This window comes from Centroberyx affinis, unplaced genomic scaffold (genome assembly GCF_046629955.1).
Source record: "Centroberyx affinis isolate AG114_WGS23_722 - 3 ecotype Tasmania unplaced genomic scaffold, CSIRO-AGI_Caff_v1 ptg004631l_1, whole genome shotgun sequence".
In the NCBI taxonomy this organism is placed as follows: Eukaryota; Metazoa; Chordata; class Actinopteri; order Beryciformes; family Berycidae; genus Centroberyx; species Centroberyx affinis.
In genome coordinates this window covers 110,527-126,713 of record NW_027282236.1, presented here as the reverse complement: position 1 = coordinate 126,713, position 16,187 = coordinate 110,527, and the positions used below count along the sequence as shown (strand labels likewise).

The 16,187-nt window shown below is 42.7% G+C and overlaps 1 protein-coding gene across 2 annotated transcripts in view; it reads right to left on the bottom strand.

Moving 5' to 3' along the window:
- The window catches only part of LOC139665609 (protein Wnt-7b), a 30,115-nt gene extending 17,201 nt beyond the window's left edge, over positions 1–12,914 (bottom strand). The window contains exons 1-2 of one of the 2 annotated variants that reach the window (XM_071544688.1): positions 12,822–12,914; positions 4,461–4,687 (exon numbers count right to left, since the gene is read on the bottom strand). In XM_071544688.1, coding sequence (XP_071400789.1) covers positions 4,461–4,687; positions 12,822–12,892 — 298 coding nt within the window. In that variant the 5' untranslated portion in view covers positions 12,893–12,914. Of the gene's footprint in view, positions 1–4,460; positions 4,688–9,957; positions 10,049–12,821 lie in introns of those variants that run through there. The other variant, XM_071544689.1, reaches the window with a different exon arrangement.
- Between the last annotated feature and the right edge of the window lie 3,273 nt (positions 12,915–16,187).

The window sequence follows — 16,187 nt, the reverse complement described above, 5'->3', positions numbered from 1 at the left end:
TGAAGTCAAGCTAGGGGCAATAACTCAATGCCTGTCCACAGCAGGCTGGGGAGAAAAGGTAAAACGAGATTGAGAAAAAGAGAGAGAGAGAGAGAGAGAGAGAGAGAGAGAGAGCAATAGAGAGAGAGTGCAAGGGAGAACGAGGAAGAGAATGAGAGAGAGAGAGGTGCAATGTAGGTCAGAGAGCAAAACAGACTTTTCCTTCCGCCTCTCCTGCAAATAACCAAGCCTTTTTGTTTCAAAGCAACAAATCCAAGACAACGTGTTGCCTGCAATTGTATCCAGGCATGTGATTTCTGCCCACTTTAAAGAACAGATAAATTCCAATCTCGGCTGTTAGGCTGTTAGAAATAATACACAGCAGCATTCCCTCTGCAGCAAGACGCTCACCTGCCCAAGTGCAAGCTGCATCCATTCTTGTGCAACGAGCCCGGGGCAGCGTGATTGAACTTTTGCAATATTTCACCGCCGGCACAACAAGAAACCTCTTTCAGATGAAAAGCATGAATCAGGACGGTGACAAACTGGCTGGAAAGTCAAACAGAGAGTAACCAGAGCAGGCCATTTTATGACAGGGGGGCCAGCGTCGGCCTTTGATGCTGAGCGTAGCCGTTGAAAGGTGTCCATTTTCAAGCTCTAATCGCTAATATCAAGTGCAATGCTATTTGAACTGAGCTGACTTGAGCTGTAAGGTGTTCACAGTCAGGTTCTTTAAGTTAAGGGCATCTCTGTTACAGGTAGTTACCCGAAAGAATGTGTGATGGTACATGAGATAAGGCCTTTCCAAGTCAAAACATGTCATTTTAAAAAATGCAAAGTGACATAGAAATATAAAAAGATCATAGTCAAACAATAGTCGAATTCATTACCAAAACATTTGCATCTACCATGGATGAGCAGCTTAATAACAGCTTATTTTACAACAGTAAAATGAACGTGATGACAGAGTATGTGCATTTCTGTGTGAAAGTTGAGGTATGGGGCAGAGATCACTCGCTGGATCTAATACACTTCCACTTACTACGTGATATGTGTAAATGAAAACCACATGGGACTTTGAATACACTTGATACATGGGTGTTTGAGTGAGCACACTCAATAAAATGTGCACAATAAAACGGCATCAACAAATCACGGTTATGGGATCAGTCATGAGAACAACATTTAAAGAAGAATGATTCATGCTGAAACCAGGCCGAGGATTATGATTTGAGGATCAGCCATGTTTGCCATTCTTATTCGCCTGTAACCTTCTCCTTCCCTCTTGACTTGCTGATGGATTTGTCTCTAATTCTATTATTGCTTCTTAATAGGCTGCAACATGCCACTCCAAAACACTCATTTCTGTTAGCGCAAGATAATTCATTCAACATTTTACAGAACCAACGCATGCCAATACCATTGCAGGGCACAAGGGGAAGATTGCTAAATCTGCTTTTGCAGAGGAAGCAGACACACAGTTAAATTGCCAGTTTCAAATCTCCATGCGTGTTTATGGAGTTGTTCTCCAATTTGTCAGTTAGAGCATAACAGGGGAGCCAACACGCTTTGCAAAACAGAGAAACTGTGGAGGGATGGAATTGTAACACGAATGGGGCTCTATCCATTTTTCCATCAATCCATCTACCCTAAGACCTGTGTTCAGCGGAGTGTCAAGCAATAGAGAATTTGCCAACAGCAGCCATCTTCCAAGGGAATACATATTTCTGTTTACAGTAGAACAGAGAAATAAATATCAAATGACCAGCCTTTACTGAAACTGAAGATGAAGATATTTGGGGTTCTGTAATGCTCAATAAACCATCTATTAATGTGTGCTCTCTTGGAAAGCAAATGTAATACCACGGAGCAGCTCCAGAACAGAAAGACTGCCTCCAAGAGCAGGCAGCACAGAGAGAATGCATTAGACTTGCGGTCGGCTGATCTTTAGCTCTTGAAAAAATGCCGGCATCTCCCCCCTCCAGTCCAAAACTAAGACTGGATCACCGAGCGGGGGGAAAGGTTTAGTGTTCATAATTTGGGGGATTTGAATGAAAAACTTCAATGGGAGCGGAACGGGGATAGCTTTTCCCCTGCACTTGATTATGATGATGTGGGAATTTGCAGATTCGGAGGAGGGATTGGAACATTTTGTTGAAGGGGTGTATTCCATGATTTCATATGCCATGCTAAAGAACTCCGTAATACATACAGACATGGTCAGAGAACATGGTTACATCTTCAATCATAAGCGACAAACGCTGGAAACTATCAAAACCAAGAACGCAGTATGCAAGCTAATGGCAGTTTGACAATAAGGTGTTGAGTGAAAACACTAAATCGCCCACTTTTCCACATTGTCTTCCTGGCAGTGGAGTTATGCAGTAGCTGTGGTGTCTGTGGTCTTCCACGATGACCTAGTGGGACACTGCTATACTGAATGAGCACTCTCAGATCCCAACCAATACCCTTCCCACCTACAGCAGTGGAGAGCTTGACCTCACTGCCTCAGAGATGCCTTGACAGCAGCCAATCACAGGCCTATATCCAGCATGAGTCACAGTGTCCTATCGCTGGGCTGGAGTTCAAGCAGAATGTTCTGTCACTTCTAATCAAAGTCAGAATTGCCAATTATGTATCTCCATTCCTCCAAAATAAAAGACCTTTTGAATAATTGAGTAGAAAAAGCTTAAACATCAATCAACTAAAAGTGGAAATGGGTTCATGCCATTTTATGAGTTACTAAGTACTTCATGTAAACAGTAAAATAAACAGACTGAGCGAAATTGTGCAACAGAACGTACAAAACTGCAGAGGAGACATAAGACCGATATCTAATGTCATTCTTCAATCTCCAAGGCCCTCAAAAGGGCAAAAAGTACAGACGAAAAGGAAGAGAAAAGGGAATGGTGAGTGGTGAGGAAAACAAGACGAGCTCCATTACAAAAGAAAGCGCCACATTCACAACAAAGAGAAAATGCTTTTGGAGAGGGGGCTGGAGCTAATTCAGCCGCTCCTTAAGAGGAGTGATTGTTAACAGAGCCACTGGATTAAATGCACAGTCCAACCACACTGTAACGGCAACAAAGCATCTTCTAAATGAAAGGAAATGTATAAAAGTCCCTGTAAAACAAAAGCCATGCAAAAGAGGTTAGCGGAACGCCAAGTTTCTCAAACAAAAGCATCGTAAATGTAAATGTTTGTCTGCTTATAGGTCTTTTTCTGCATGTATGTGCACACTCACATGAACCAGCCAGGCATGGACACAACCAATTTAGCCCGATTAACAACAGATGTGTCCATCTATTTCGGTTCGACAAGCGTTCTGTGCAATAATACCATTAGTTGTCTCCTCATTTGCGATATCATTTTTCAACCATACGTTTTCCCCATTAAGGCTCCAGTGCTTTTCGGTAGCTTTTCCATAACTTTGGCACAGCCAGCAATGGTCGGCATGCTCCTAACCAAGAGGTTCGTTGCAGATCCTACATCAACAGAAACCAGAGCGCTGGGGAAATACAACAGTGTCAATTGAAATGAGGACGACTAGGATGGGTTGGAATCAATGGCGTATACGGAGTCCTCTTGAGCAATGCCAACGCGAATGGTTATACAATAGAGAGTCAAAGAGGCTGCGTGTTGCTGGTTTGAGTTTTGACTGTGTGATGTGTGCAGCTTGGGTTTGGCATGCGGAGAGCCATATTTCACGGGGCTCAGAGGGTCGAGGGGGCTGGTACCACATTTTTGATACTCTTCTGGTACTGTTTCTAAGTACTGAGACAATATGATGGCTCTCCACACACATTATGTAACTTCTCCTCGCTCTCTTCAATAGAAAAAGTCACTGCCATTGTCACCGCCTCTGCCATTATCATTACCAAATGACTATCGACATCCAAAACCGGTTCTCAGCCTTCTGCTTTGCATCCCACATACACGCCACATCTAAGTCATACTCCCTTTCTCTAATAGATTTTTCAGTGTTCAATTTATTCTTCTGATGATCGACTGTGAGCAATGATGAAACCAAAACATCCACAGTCATTTCTGAGTGGCCCTCAGGCAGAGGAGCCCCAGAACACAGCATACCCACCCAACCCTCATCACACACAACACACGCATACAAACGCACACACGCACACTACACACACACGTTTGTCTTACTATGCTTGTAAGGACCTTCCACTGACTCCATCCCCTAATCCCCAACCCTAACTTTAACCCTCGCCACTACTTGCCCAACGTTAACCCTAATCCTAGTTTTACCTTTAACACGTTTTAGGACTGAACTAAACAAATCTACCCCTTGAAGAAGTGATGACCGGCCAAAATGACCTCACTTTGCAAAAAATTTCCTCACTCTGAATGACTATAACTCAAAGTGGTTCTGGTTCAACTGGTTACAAGGACAGAAGTACAAGAACACACCCACACCCACACACACACACAGTGCCCTCCCCTGTGATGGTACCCAGACTGACCTACTCGCAGCTCCTGACCGAAGACGGTCCTCTCTCCCAGGGCCGAACAGTTCCAGCGTCCATAGCGGAACTGGTACTGACACTCATTGATGCCCAGCTGGGCGCCCTCGCCCACCACAATGATGGCGTCCGGGCGGCTCTGGCAGATGGCCCGCTGGCGAGGCGCCAGCCCGGGAATCTTGTTGCAGATGATGTTGGCACCCAGAGCCACCACCGAGGACAGGGCCCTGCCGGAGTAAGAGACACGCACCACCACACACACATGCATACACACACAGACACACACACACGCGTCCATGCACCCATGTATGCACACAAGGACATATGGACACATATGCATGGCCGCACACACACACACACACACAAAACCATACATACAAACATAGACATGCACATACACACGCATGCATGGATGCGTACATGCACACACATACACACACACACGCACACACACACACACACACACACACACACACACACACACACACACACACACACACAGTCAGTTAGAACTTCCAGAGGATGGTCAGACTGACTCACATGTGAGACTCTCCAGAATAGGATTCAATTCAACCAGTGATTGATGAGCGTTCCATAGTGAACTGAAAGCTGTACTGCATAAAAGTATTGCTATTTAATGGATTAGAGGTAAATCAAAAAGAATATCTGAAAACTTTATCCAACATGAAACATAAAAAGAGCACAGGGAGGCATGCTAAAACAGCCCAGAGAGAGAAAACGACATAGTGCTTATTTGACTACTGACAACGCCATTCCACATTGGTTTGGCTGGTGATAGTTAGAGAAATGAGTTGGGGTTTTCGTGTTAATTGTTAGGTAACGTGGTGGCATGACTTGTTGCCAGGCTTGAGTCTGGCACAAATACAGTACATACTCTAATTTGTAACTGAACTTCACTAATGTAGAAGCAGGGTTGACTTCTTAACCGAAATGTCACACAAAATATTATTCCTCATGATTTGTGTCATTATGTGTTTGAAACAAACTCACGGTGTAAAATGCCGCCTATAAATTTCATGAGAGACTGCTTTCCTCTAGCCACATCCTAAGACTGCTATGCACGGAAAATATGTAAGGTTCTTGACACAAGTCGCCTTAAATCATAGGGCATTAATGTGCCATAGTAAATGACACCCCTCCTCGTCAATTCTCCTTGGGGAGGCTTCATCACATCTGATCACTTGATGTGATAATATCATAACACATGTTGGAGATGGCTTTGCAACCACCGAGAAAGCCAAAACAGACTACAGCTAAACAAAACGCTGACTTTCTGCACGACTCTGTTTATAGCCATCGAAACCCTGCAGATACATACTTTTCAAACATGTCAGGGACAAGGAGCCATAAATGCGCGTGGAGGCAAATGCCAGCTTTGAAGTATGACGTCGGCCTCCAAAGGCTTCACCACAAACAGGGCAGGCTAACGCAGGCAAGTTGTGTGTCAGCGAAACGCGGCGAGGGCGAGAGAGGGGGTGAAAAAGAAGAATGGGTGAGGGGAGAGAGACAGAGTGACAGAAAGAGAGAGAGAGAAAGAGTAGAGACTGAATTCTGTGGATTACAGTTCAAAGAAATCCTGGTGGGAGACCCTGACTAAGAACAAAAGATATGAATTTTGATTAGAAATTGCTCTCGGACAACCGTGTTCCTGTTTCTTTTGTTGATTAACTGTCTCCACAAAGACAGAGAAATATAAATCTTAAGTTTGAAGCCATGTGTTCAAATAAACTCTAACTGCAGCAAGACATGTATCTGTTACAAAACTGAGGATTGCACACAGCCTCTTGGTCTGCTCAGAAATGTAAGAGAAACCTAACTCATCTGTTAAAGAGTGAGTGCCATGATGTATAGTGTTGGTTTTGCAAACCCCACTCTGAAAGTAAAAACAGAAGCTGGCTGAATTGAGAAGGTTTTGTGCAATTACAGTAAATACGGTAAGTCCTCTGTCCTAAGCAAGCAAAAAAAAAAGTGTACCATATCTTCCTACTTGGCATAAACAAGTTGTGCTTAATTTGTGTTGTTCCGCAAAACATTAGCATCACCACACAAACTGGAGCTTGAAGATCCTAACTTCAGAAAGAGGAAAACAATTGAAGAAGAATATTTCTTTGAGAAAACTAGAAATTTGTCAGGTGCATTCAGTATCTACTGTAAATCTTATAGCAGAACCACTCAGGCCTACTGCTCCTTTCAAAACCTCTTTGCTTCTTTACCACACCACATTGTTAAACAGGCTCAAACTCTACTGACCTTCCCTGACCCTCTGCTGTATATGTGGTTGTTCATGGCAACAATTACATCTAGTCTTTACTATCCAAAAGGTCGGGCTCATTAAGACAAATAATGTGCAACTGGAGAAATTCACTTTCTTGCATAATGAATGTTAAGGGTGAATAGAACTGGTTTGAGTACATAAATCCATTGGCAATAAAATGGCTTTGAGTCATTTAAGTCGCTGATGTTTTAGTGTGCAGCTTAAGGAGTCATAAAACAGCACATTGATACTTTCAAGTTTGATAAACACCACTCTTAACTTCCCATCCTTGTCACGTCATTCACCTGCTAATTCAAAGAATCACTGTCTAACACAGGCTACCCAAACCATCAGACAACGCCAAACAGAGAATTCCACAGCTAAGCTTCTAAATCCCTGCATCATCAAAGTGCACAAATGCGATTCTGTTTGCTTAGCGTTGACTCTGTGTGTATGCCAGCAGCTTGGGGACAGCTCGCCCACAGTCACAGATATACAGACCGTCAATACAGACCCAGTTAAGACTCACACAGTTACAGTTACAAAACGTCACAGAATCGCTCTGTTTACCTACTGCAGTTGCAATTGGTGAACGCCATGTTTTGCAAAACATGGGGTATCAAGTATAAATGATTTATGTATCATGTATAAGTGTCCTAATGTATGAAGCAAAGCAAAGCAAAACACATAGTGCTTGTTTGATTACTGACAACGCCGTTCAACATTGAGTTCAGCTGTGATAGAGAAAGAAGTTAGGGTTTCTGTATTAATTGTTAGGTAATACAGCGGCATGTATTTTTTCCAGGCTTGAGCCTTGCACAGATACAGTGCATACTGCATACTCAACTTTGTAACTGAGCTTCTCAAATTCAGAGGCCAGGTTCAGTTTCTGAGACACACTGAAGAGAGCTTGTAGCCTGAAACGTTTGTGTTGTCTGCTCCCTGCCTTTTGCAATAAATGCATCGATATTAATTTCTGAGTGTGATCCCCTGATTTCTTTTCACTGATGTTTGTTTGATGGATCCAGCAGCACCACGTTAAACTGAGTGTGCACAAGGACTTTGACACTTTAAGGTTCACTTCTTAACCCAAAGGTCATACAAATTGTTATCCCTCATGATTAGGGATTTAAATTTTTTGACAAAACATGCTGTAAGGACTATATGTTGTATTAATGACTAACTAAAATGTACGTGGCGATGCAAAGAAAAATACATCCAACCAAACACTCAACATTAAGTTCCAACAGAGAAATAGAAACCCTCTCCAAAGTTAAAATACATGAGTGAAATTTGCAGGCATTAATGAATTCTAATGTTACTTTTTTTTTTTTTTTTTTTTTGGGGGGGGGGGGGGGGGTAAACTTTCATCCATGTCAGTGTCGGTGGTGAGGAGTTAGAAGAGGAGAGAAGTTACAGTATGAAGCCTAAAGAGAAACTGTAGGGTCTTACACACCATGGCACACTGTACGCTCAGAGCCACCTACTCCATCACATGGAACACTTTGAACTTAACTGACACAGTATTAAGCTCTTAGGCATGCATCTTCTACCAAGGAATGCACCCAAAAATGCCAGAGACACAACTTAACTAAATCAAGTCGATTAATGTGTTCTTCTTTTTCCAAGAGCAGAAAATTAGTTATTTTAGTGCTGAATATGATTTTTCCCCTTCTCAGCTCATTTACAACTATAAGACATATAAACTTGAAAGCTGAGACGGGCTTAAGCAGTTTAGCAATTCATAATAAAATCGTATTCACATTCATTCTGTTTTCAAAGTTAAATATATTCCAAAATGAACGCTGGTTAGGCCATAATGATATAAATAGAACATGAAAATGGTCCGGTTATTGCTATTGGAACATTAGGTGTGAAATTCCTCGGTATTGGAGTGTGAGGTGTGCAATAGCCCGATAGCTCTCAATGGACAGATCCTTGTGTTGAAGGCTCATTTGCCACCCATGCAGCTCACCAAATTTCACTGAGAGTTTAACATGCCAAAACATTAGTTGTGCGATGAAAGAAGTGCGGGATACTTGAGGATGGGGCATCGCATTCTTTTTTTAATCCACATTTAAAAGTTCGCCTTAAAACATATCATTTTTTACGGTGAACGCTGAACAGAGAGCATATTTAAATTATCAAAACAAACAATGGTATGTAGTTTTAATGCGCAAACCATCACTAAACTTAGCCGTATAGCCCACTTTTAACTGAAACCAAAAACCACATCTATTTCAGCATCAGGTTTGGGGTCTCCGGGCAGCAGAGGAAGGAGCGAGGGAGCATGGTTGAGTAATTATTTTGGAAGCTTTAAGAAAGCCAATGTTCTCCTGCAAGAGTAATTCTCGTTTAATTCAAAGCCGCAGAACATTATAGTGTCAATCACATGTATGTTGCAGGAAGATATTTTAAGATGTGGGTTGACATGATAACCTCGAAACACTGAGATTTAGACAGAGATGATGTAATGCATACAGGTAATCCTTCACAGGCTCTGACAGGTAACCGTGCTCGCATGCGTAAAAGCTGCCCCATATCTCGGTATATTCTCCTTAAAGGAAAAATGACAAAATCTCAGCATCTAATTGTCTTGAACATCTCTGCCACTCCGTGGCCAAAAGGAAACCATGTTGCAGTTATCAAAATGTTTTTTTCCCGTTCTTTGAAAAGATTTGTTATATGATGTCTAAATGTAATCCATCACTTCTTACCCACAAGACTCGCTCATCCACCTGCAGAAGGCACATTAGTGCATTCAGGTTTCACCTAATTAGTTTATTCCCACGTGGACTCGATCGTGTTCCCGGCGATGTTTCCACTGGTGATCCTTCTCAGTGGGATTCTACGTTCGTGGAACATTAAGAAGTATGAGGGAAAAATATCTGCGAATCAAATCGATTTTACTGCGTAATGTGCGCACTCGCTGGCGTTGTTACTACGTCGGGTCTATGTATAAATCATACTAGTTTGATAACAATGAAGAACCAATTTAAAGTATTTCCTTACTCCTCATTCTACCGACGCGGCGATCTAAACAAATGTATCCAACAACCTGCGTTTTATGTTTGTGAGAAAGAAATATACCCCGATGAGGAAATATCCGGCAAGCAGACTACTCAGGAGGAAAACCAAACCCGTGCGTCTTTGCGTTGCTGATGATGAGCGCGCACACACACTGAAGTTAATTAAGGACTCCGTTAATTGGATCAAACTTACAGGTAGCTGCCACTCGTCAGGATAAGGAAGATCTGCGGATAGTAGACTGACAGCAGTACACTGCGCGACGAGAAGATGATCATGATGACATTGAGCAAATGGCCACTTTCGGATTGAGTGAGAAGACGAGGACGGGATAAAACTCCCTTAATTCCCGGCTTTAAGTTCCTCTGCACAAAATCAAAAAAGAGGTGGTGTGCGTCTCCCGTGTTTGGTGCGGTGCGTCTACGCAGCTCCAAGCTCCCAGGGCCGTGGGTGCGCTGAGATTGGCTCTGTCATCTCTCAGCGGCGGAGGCTGTTACAGAGTAGTGTGGGTTCCCGAGCCGGAATGATGATGGTTTTAGGGATTTTGCATGGCAGAAAAGTGCCTCTCTCCACTCTCATGAGAGTCGTGCCTGCCATTGGGCAGGGAGAGACACTGTTATCCGCCCACTTTGCCACAACGGGACAATAGGGTGACACTGATCCGATCCCCCTTGGACATGCAGACAGGAGGTTTCATTCATCAACCCCCCACCCGACCAAAAATAAACAAACATAGACACTGGCTGCTTCCACCTCACACCATCATCACAGTTAGATGTGCAAAAAATCAACACCCCGATTTCTTTTGCAAGATGTGTGATCCTGAGTCAACAAGTTGCTGTTGCATTAACCTAGAAAAGCCTTTATACTATAGTCAATAGCCCTAACAATAAATCACTATACTCCTAATATTCCTATAGGGACTTGTAGTGTCTATGTGATATCCAAGGATATGTAACCTATTATTATTTTGTTTTTTATCTCATGTGGTATCACTATAATATTCATATAATATTCCTATAGGGACTAGTGGGCTACAGTGACATTTTCGTACTTTATGGTATCTTTATGTCCTATGATATCGCTATAATATTCCTAAAATGTTTCTATAGGGACTTATACTATAAGTGTGGTACTCAATAGTGGGTTTATAATGGCATTATCGTACTTAATGGTATTTTTATATCTCCTATGGTATCACTATAATATTGCTATATTATTACTATAGGCACAGTCTGTCTGTGGTACACAGTAGTGAGTTCATATAATGCTCTCATCGTATTTTATGATATTTCATCATTATAACATTCCTATACAATATATTGGGACTTTGCTGTGACAGGGCCACTTGTATAGTATCCTTCTCAAATCTATTATAAGATTGCTGTAGTTCTTCTTGAAGGTGTAGTTATGAAAATAATATATTTTTTTATTGCACGAGGCTTTGATCTGAGCAAAGACAAAATACTTGAGGAGGATTTTGCTATTGAGCTGAGGGAGTGGGGGGCTTCTGTCGCTTCAGTATCGTGACTGTCACTCATCACCTGCAGGCTCTAGTCATTGTAAATGAGGAGGGTATCATGAAAGATTTTCCCAGAGTAAAAAGGGGGGTGGAAGGAATGAATGAGCTAACTGGTCTGGTTTGATAAACACAGAGATATGTGCCGTCCCCCCTATTTGAGCTACTGTCATATGATACGAGCATCTCTGGAACTTGAAGTTAGTTACACGGTTCACTCCACACGAGGTGCTTATAGGGAGTAATGACACTTTTTGTTTTGTTAATACTGGCTGCTGGAATCAAGTCTATGTAATCACCACAATAGCCTGAAAGATTTATAGAGACTGAAAGCCTCCACTTTATCACTCCTTTTTCCCATTATCGCAGATACTCCTTTGGGCCTGGACCCCACCTGTGGCTGCTTGTATGCAATACATGGTTAGACCTCTTTATGAAAATATATCAAGTTATAATATGAAATATTTCATGGAGAATTGAACCAAAACGTCTCTTATCAGTCTTATAATCAGTGCTGTACAGTGATGGCACATAAAAAAGTGGGTAAATGACCTCCAGGTTATCGCAAACAACTACCAATATAAGAAAACTGTTAGATTTTCAGAAAAGCATAGATGTATTTACCCCACCTTCATATAACATAATTTGACTTGGAATGATTTGCACTATGAATTTAGGTCAAGATTCATGACAGCCTAAAAGGTGAGTTTACCCTCCACTGCATCCCTGCTTAAAATATCCTATTCCCAAATCATTAGGTTCGCTTGGTCTGCTACTGTTGCATACCTACCTGTATAACTGGGCCCCCAGGGGTCCTTGAAGTCCTTAATTTCACTGTTCAATTCTCCACATGCACGCACAGTGTAGACAGTTATGCAATTCAATACCAAAACAACAACAAAAAACTTCCCTTATGGGGAGTGGGACAGTAACCTAATGTGCGTCTATTTGGAGGTCCGTAACATGAACTTGTTTGAGAGCCACTGCTGTATGGGCAGCAGAGGAGGAGGGGATAGAAGTCCTCTAGCTGTGTTTATGCATCAAGGTGAGGTATTGCAAAACAGGTAAAAACTCAGTCTGGGCAATGGAATGTGGAAATACAACTCAGTCTGCCGCTATTAATGAAGGTATGCAGGGGTGAGCTGGATCTGGAGCGGAGACAGCGGCTCAAATTATCTTGTGCGACAAAGCAACCAGACTCTCATGAGGTGAACAAAATACTGACAATGAATACGACTCGACCTTGTTGTCTTTAAGCCTAATATCCGATAACCCACTTTTACGCACGACGCATTCCAGAAGTACAGCCGTATGGATATCAAGGTTTAACCGTCATTTAAAATACACCTGCTGAAAACTTGATATTGTAAATCATGCTCAAGTGAATCAGGTCTGAGGGCAGGTGATGTCTAGATGTAAAAACCTTAAATGTGTAAATGTATCACAGTGTAGCAATGAATTTCACAAACAAGTATTGCGCATGTGAAGAATACAGTTTACACATGTAATCGATGCTAATTATTGGTTATTTAAGACTCACCCAAGTCTTAGGTATATGATGCCAAAACACAGGAACACGTAGAAACTCCACTTTCGGAGGGGTCTGTGCATGATCGTTACCACTTTGTGCAGAGGCCATGCACTATAACATAAAGTGGTCACGCTTTCCGTTCACATTGGCAGGTTTCCTAACCTTTCCAGATGCACGTATACCGCCGATTTTCCACGACATCAAGTTGAAGCGCCTTTGAAATCTTCGACCGTGTGAAATCCATGGTCCAGGAGTACAGGTGAGATGCTGATGATGACCTGAAAGGTGGTAAAGGACTCCAAAATGAAACTTGAGAGAGGGTCGGACTTGGAAGGTGAATGAGTTCTCGGAGGAAGTGCCTCTGTAGGGCTATTCGTCCTTACTTTCACGGTAGAGACTAATTAACAATTCCCATTTGCTCTGCCTGGCTTGCAGGTAAAAACCTACTTGCACTTACTGCAATTCCCTACCAACCATGTGGATTTCTTTTGGTTTGGAGCCTTTGCACATCGCTTGCTGTTTCTTTCCTTTGACGACATCTTAAACTCAGTCCATGTAACTAACTTACTGCAGCCAGGTACTCTAATACAGGTAACAAAAGGGCTATACACGCCTCCTCCTCCAGCATGGATATGCAGGGAATGGGACGGGCTTCGGGACTGAGCTGAACACGTGTAGTTGTTGTACAGAAAACTAAAGGGAACGAAGTGAAACGGCCTTTTATAGGCCTATAGTCCAGACTAGGCTGTTGCTTGTAGGTTGCAACATTGGGCATTGCCCCGCCAGTACGGGCTCCCCTTCCCCGGCGGATACACCACAACAGTAATCCCCATAAAGTCAAGTAATGGGCGAGGAATGGCTCTCCAGCTGTACGAATGCAAAATTACCATTGCATGACTAATAATGACTAATAATAACGAACTGGGCGTCGTGATAAATATGTGTCAGTGCAGTCCTGTCAGTCACTTTGATTAACAGTTTTAGGCATGAACAAAACAGCATAAACAAAACATTAATTTTCCCATTACTTGGGCCCAGAGTGAGGGTCATTTGAATTTTGTGCAGATGTTCAGAATATTGAGTCAACTCCTTTGGGAGCCATTCTTTGCCGAGAAGACTCCCTCTGGTGGCAACTGGACACTGTTGAACTGATCTGGTTAAACATGCAGAGATAAACCTCTGGTACTGAGCTGCTGGGCAGACGGGGTTGTGCAGAATAGTACCGAGGTGCATTCCCCTTCCTTTTTTACCTTTTATGGTTTCATTTTAAGTTTTAAATGTCAGGAAAGCTATATGTGTGTTAGATTTAATTGTGAAATGATACCAATAAGAAGATTCAGAATACAAATAAGACAATACAGTGTAATATGTTAAAGTGTAATTGTAATAACACTTGTCATTCTGTAATTAATTTTAGATTCAGTGTTTTTATGTAATGGGTCCAAACTGAAAGGGCTCTTCACTAAATTTTATAATCCTGGTATATTTTGCTAAAAGAACACATAAACCCTGATCAATTCAGCATATTTCCAACAAAATGCATGAAAAATGGCTAACGTGTTGTAATAATTATGGCATAAACTAAAATTACAGACATGAGCCATCTGAGCACAGAGACTGCAGGGTTGTTGTTGACCACGAGAAACAGACAAAACCGCAGAGACCTTTGTTTCAAGACATCCCTGCGTTGTGGTTTCCAGGCCTTTTCCTTCAAAACATGCCCATCAAAATTCCAGATGGATTTTAGAAATAATGAAAGTCAACATGCGGACCCAGGGTGACATAAAAAGACACGTATTTGATGTCTACCCCGTAAAAGATGGTCTTGTTTGTCTTCAAATGTACATAGCTCATCGTCGAGGCCTGGGTGGGGATGGTCCTGTTTAGTTTAATTAAAATGTTCAAAGGACCAACGCTTTTTATTAAAGCCGGATCAAGACCAGGGACAATGTGCGTCAGCGCTATTTGTCACCCGCCATTGTCATTACAGACATGTCACACACATCCACACTCATTGTTGGCACACACACACATACACACACGCATGCAGATTCACACATACATCTCTCTCTATCTCTCTCTCTCTCTGTCTCTGTGTGTCTCTCTCTAATATGTACATACGACCACACATATGCATACGGAGAGTCCTACTCACAAAGCAAACCGTAGACAGAAGCATTGCGGACACACACACGCTCACACACACTGTAGCACTTGGGTGGCATGTGGAGGATCTTGTGACACAGTGTTTATTTAACTTCAAAAAGCTGAGGCGGGGATGAGAGCATTTGGGTCAGTGAGGACATATCAATCTGACTAAGTCATACGCCACATCACTAGTTGTACTTCAGTGCTTTATGCTGTATTACAGGGCATTGTATATGAAATATTTCCTTTTTTAGAGTCTCCTGAAAAGCGGTCACTGTCCTCGTTGCTCTGTACTTAGCCTCTTCTCAGTCTGGTCTATTACTTTAATAACTGTCAGCCAAACTATTTTCAAGATTGCACCATTGTATATCTGTTCCTTTTCATCTGCAGTCTTCCCAAACTGTGGAGGGGAAAATGTCGGGAGGGGAGAAAAAAAGAGGGGATCGTATTTTTGGCAAGCATGGGATGATATGTCGCACTGTCTTTTTGAATATTATTAAGTACTCTTGACCGACAACTAAATAAGAAAACCCACCGGTTACCCATGTGTTTGCATGGGAGCTGGTTCAGCTGGAAACAGTGAGAGGGCTGAAATGCAGAGCGTGCCAAACCATGGAGTGGCGTCTGGGGCTGGGTCCACCACATCTACACTGGGCCCCAGGCAAGAGGGGGAAACGGCTATTATGCACTCCCCAAAGTCCCCGTCTCCATCAGCCATCTCCCTCTAACTCTCTCTGTTCTCCCTAATCTTAACACTTCCCTCAATTAGCTGGGATTTAGTTTGGCCGGCCATTGAACATTGCGTGGTGAAAGGGGGCTGGTCCCCGAAAATGAAGATTCAGAGATGTACGCTGAGGGAAAGTGACCTTTTTGACCTGGACATCAGATGTCTCCTCGTACATCTAACTGTGAGGCCACAGCTTCCACTCAAAGGTCAGAGGTTAAACTAACCCTACCAGTCCTCCCATCCTGACCAATGGGATTGACCTTTTCCTTTTTCCTGTTCAGCCACAGCTGTGGATAGGGGAAAGGGGTGTGGTTTGATTAATTCCTCACCATACCCTCTGATATATTGGGCCCTTAGAAGCCCGTCTGTGTGTGTGTGTGTGTGTGTGTGTGTGTGTGTGTGTGTGTGTGGTGTGTGCGTGCGCGCACATGTATGTAGATCTGCCAGACTGGGTCCACATGTATCCCACCCCTCTCCTCACTGGCTGATTAGCCCGGGCT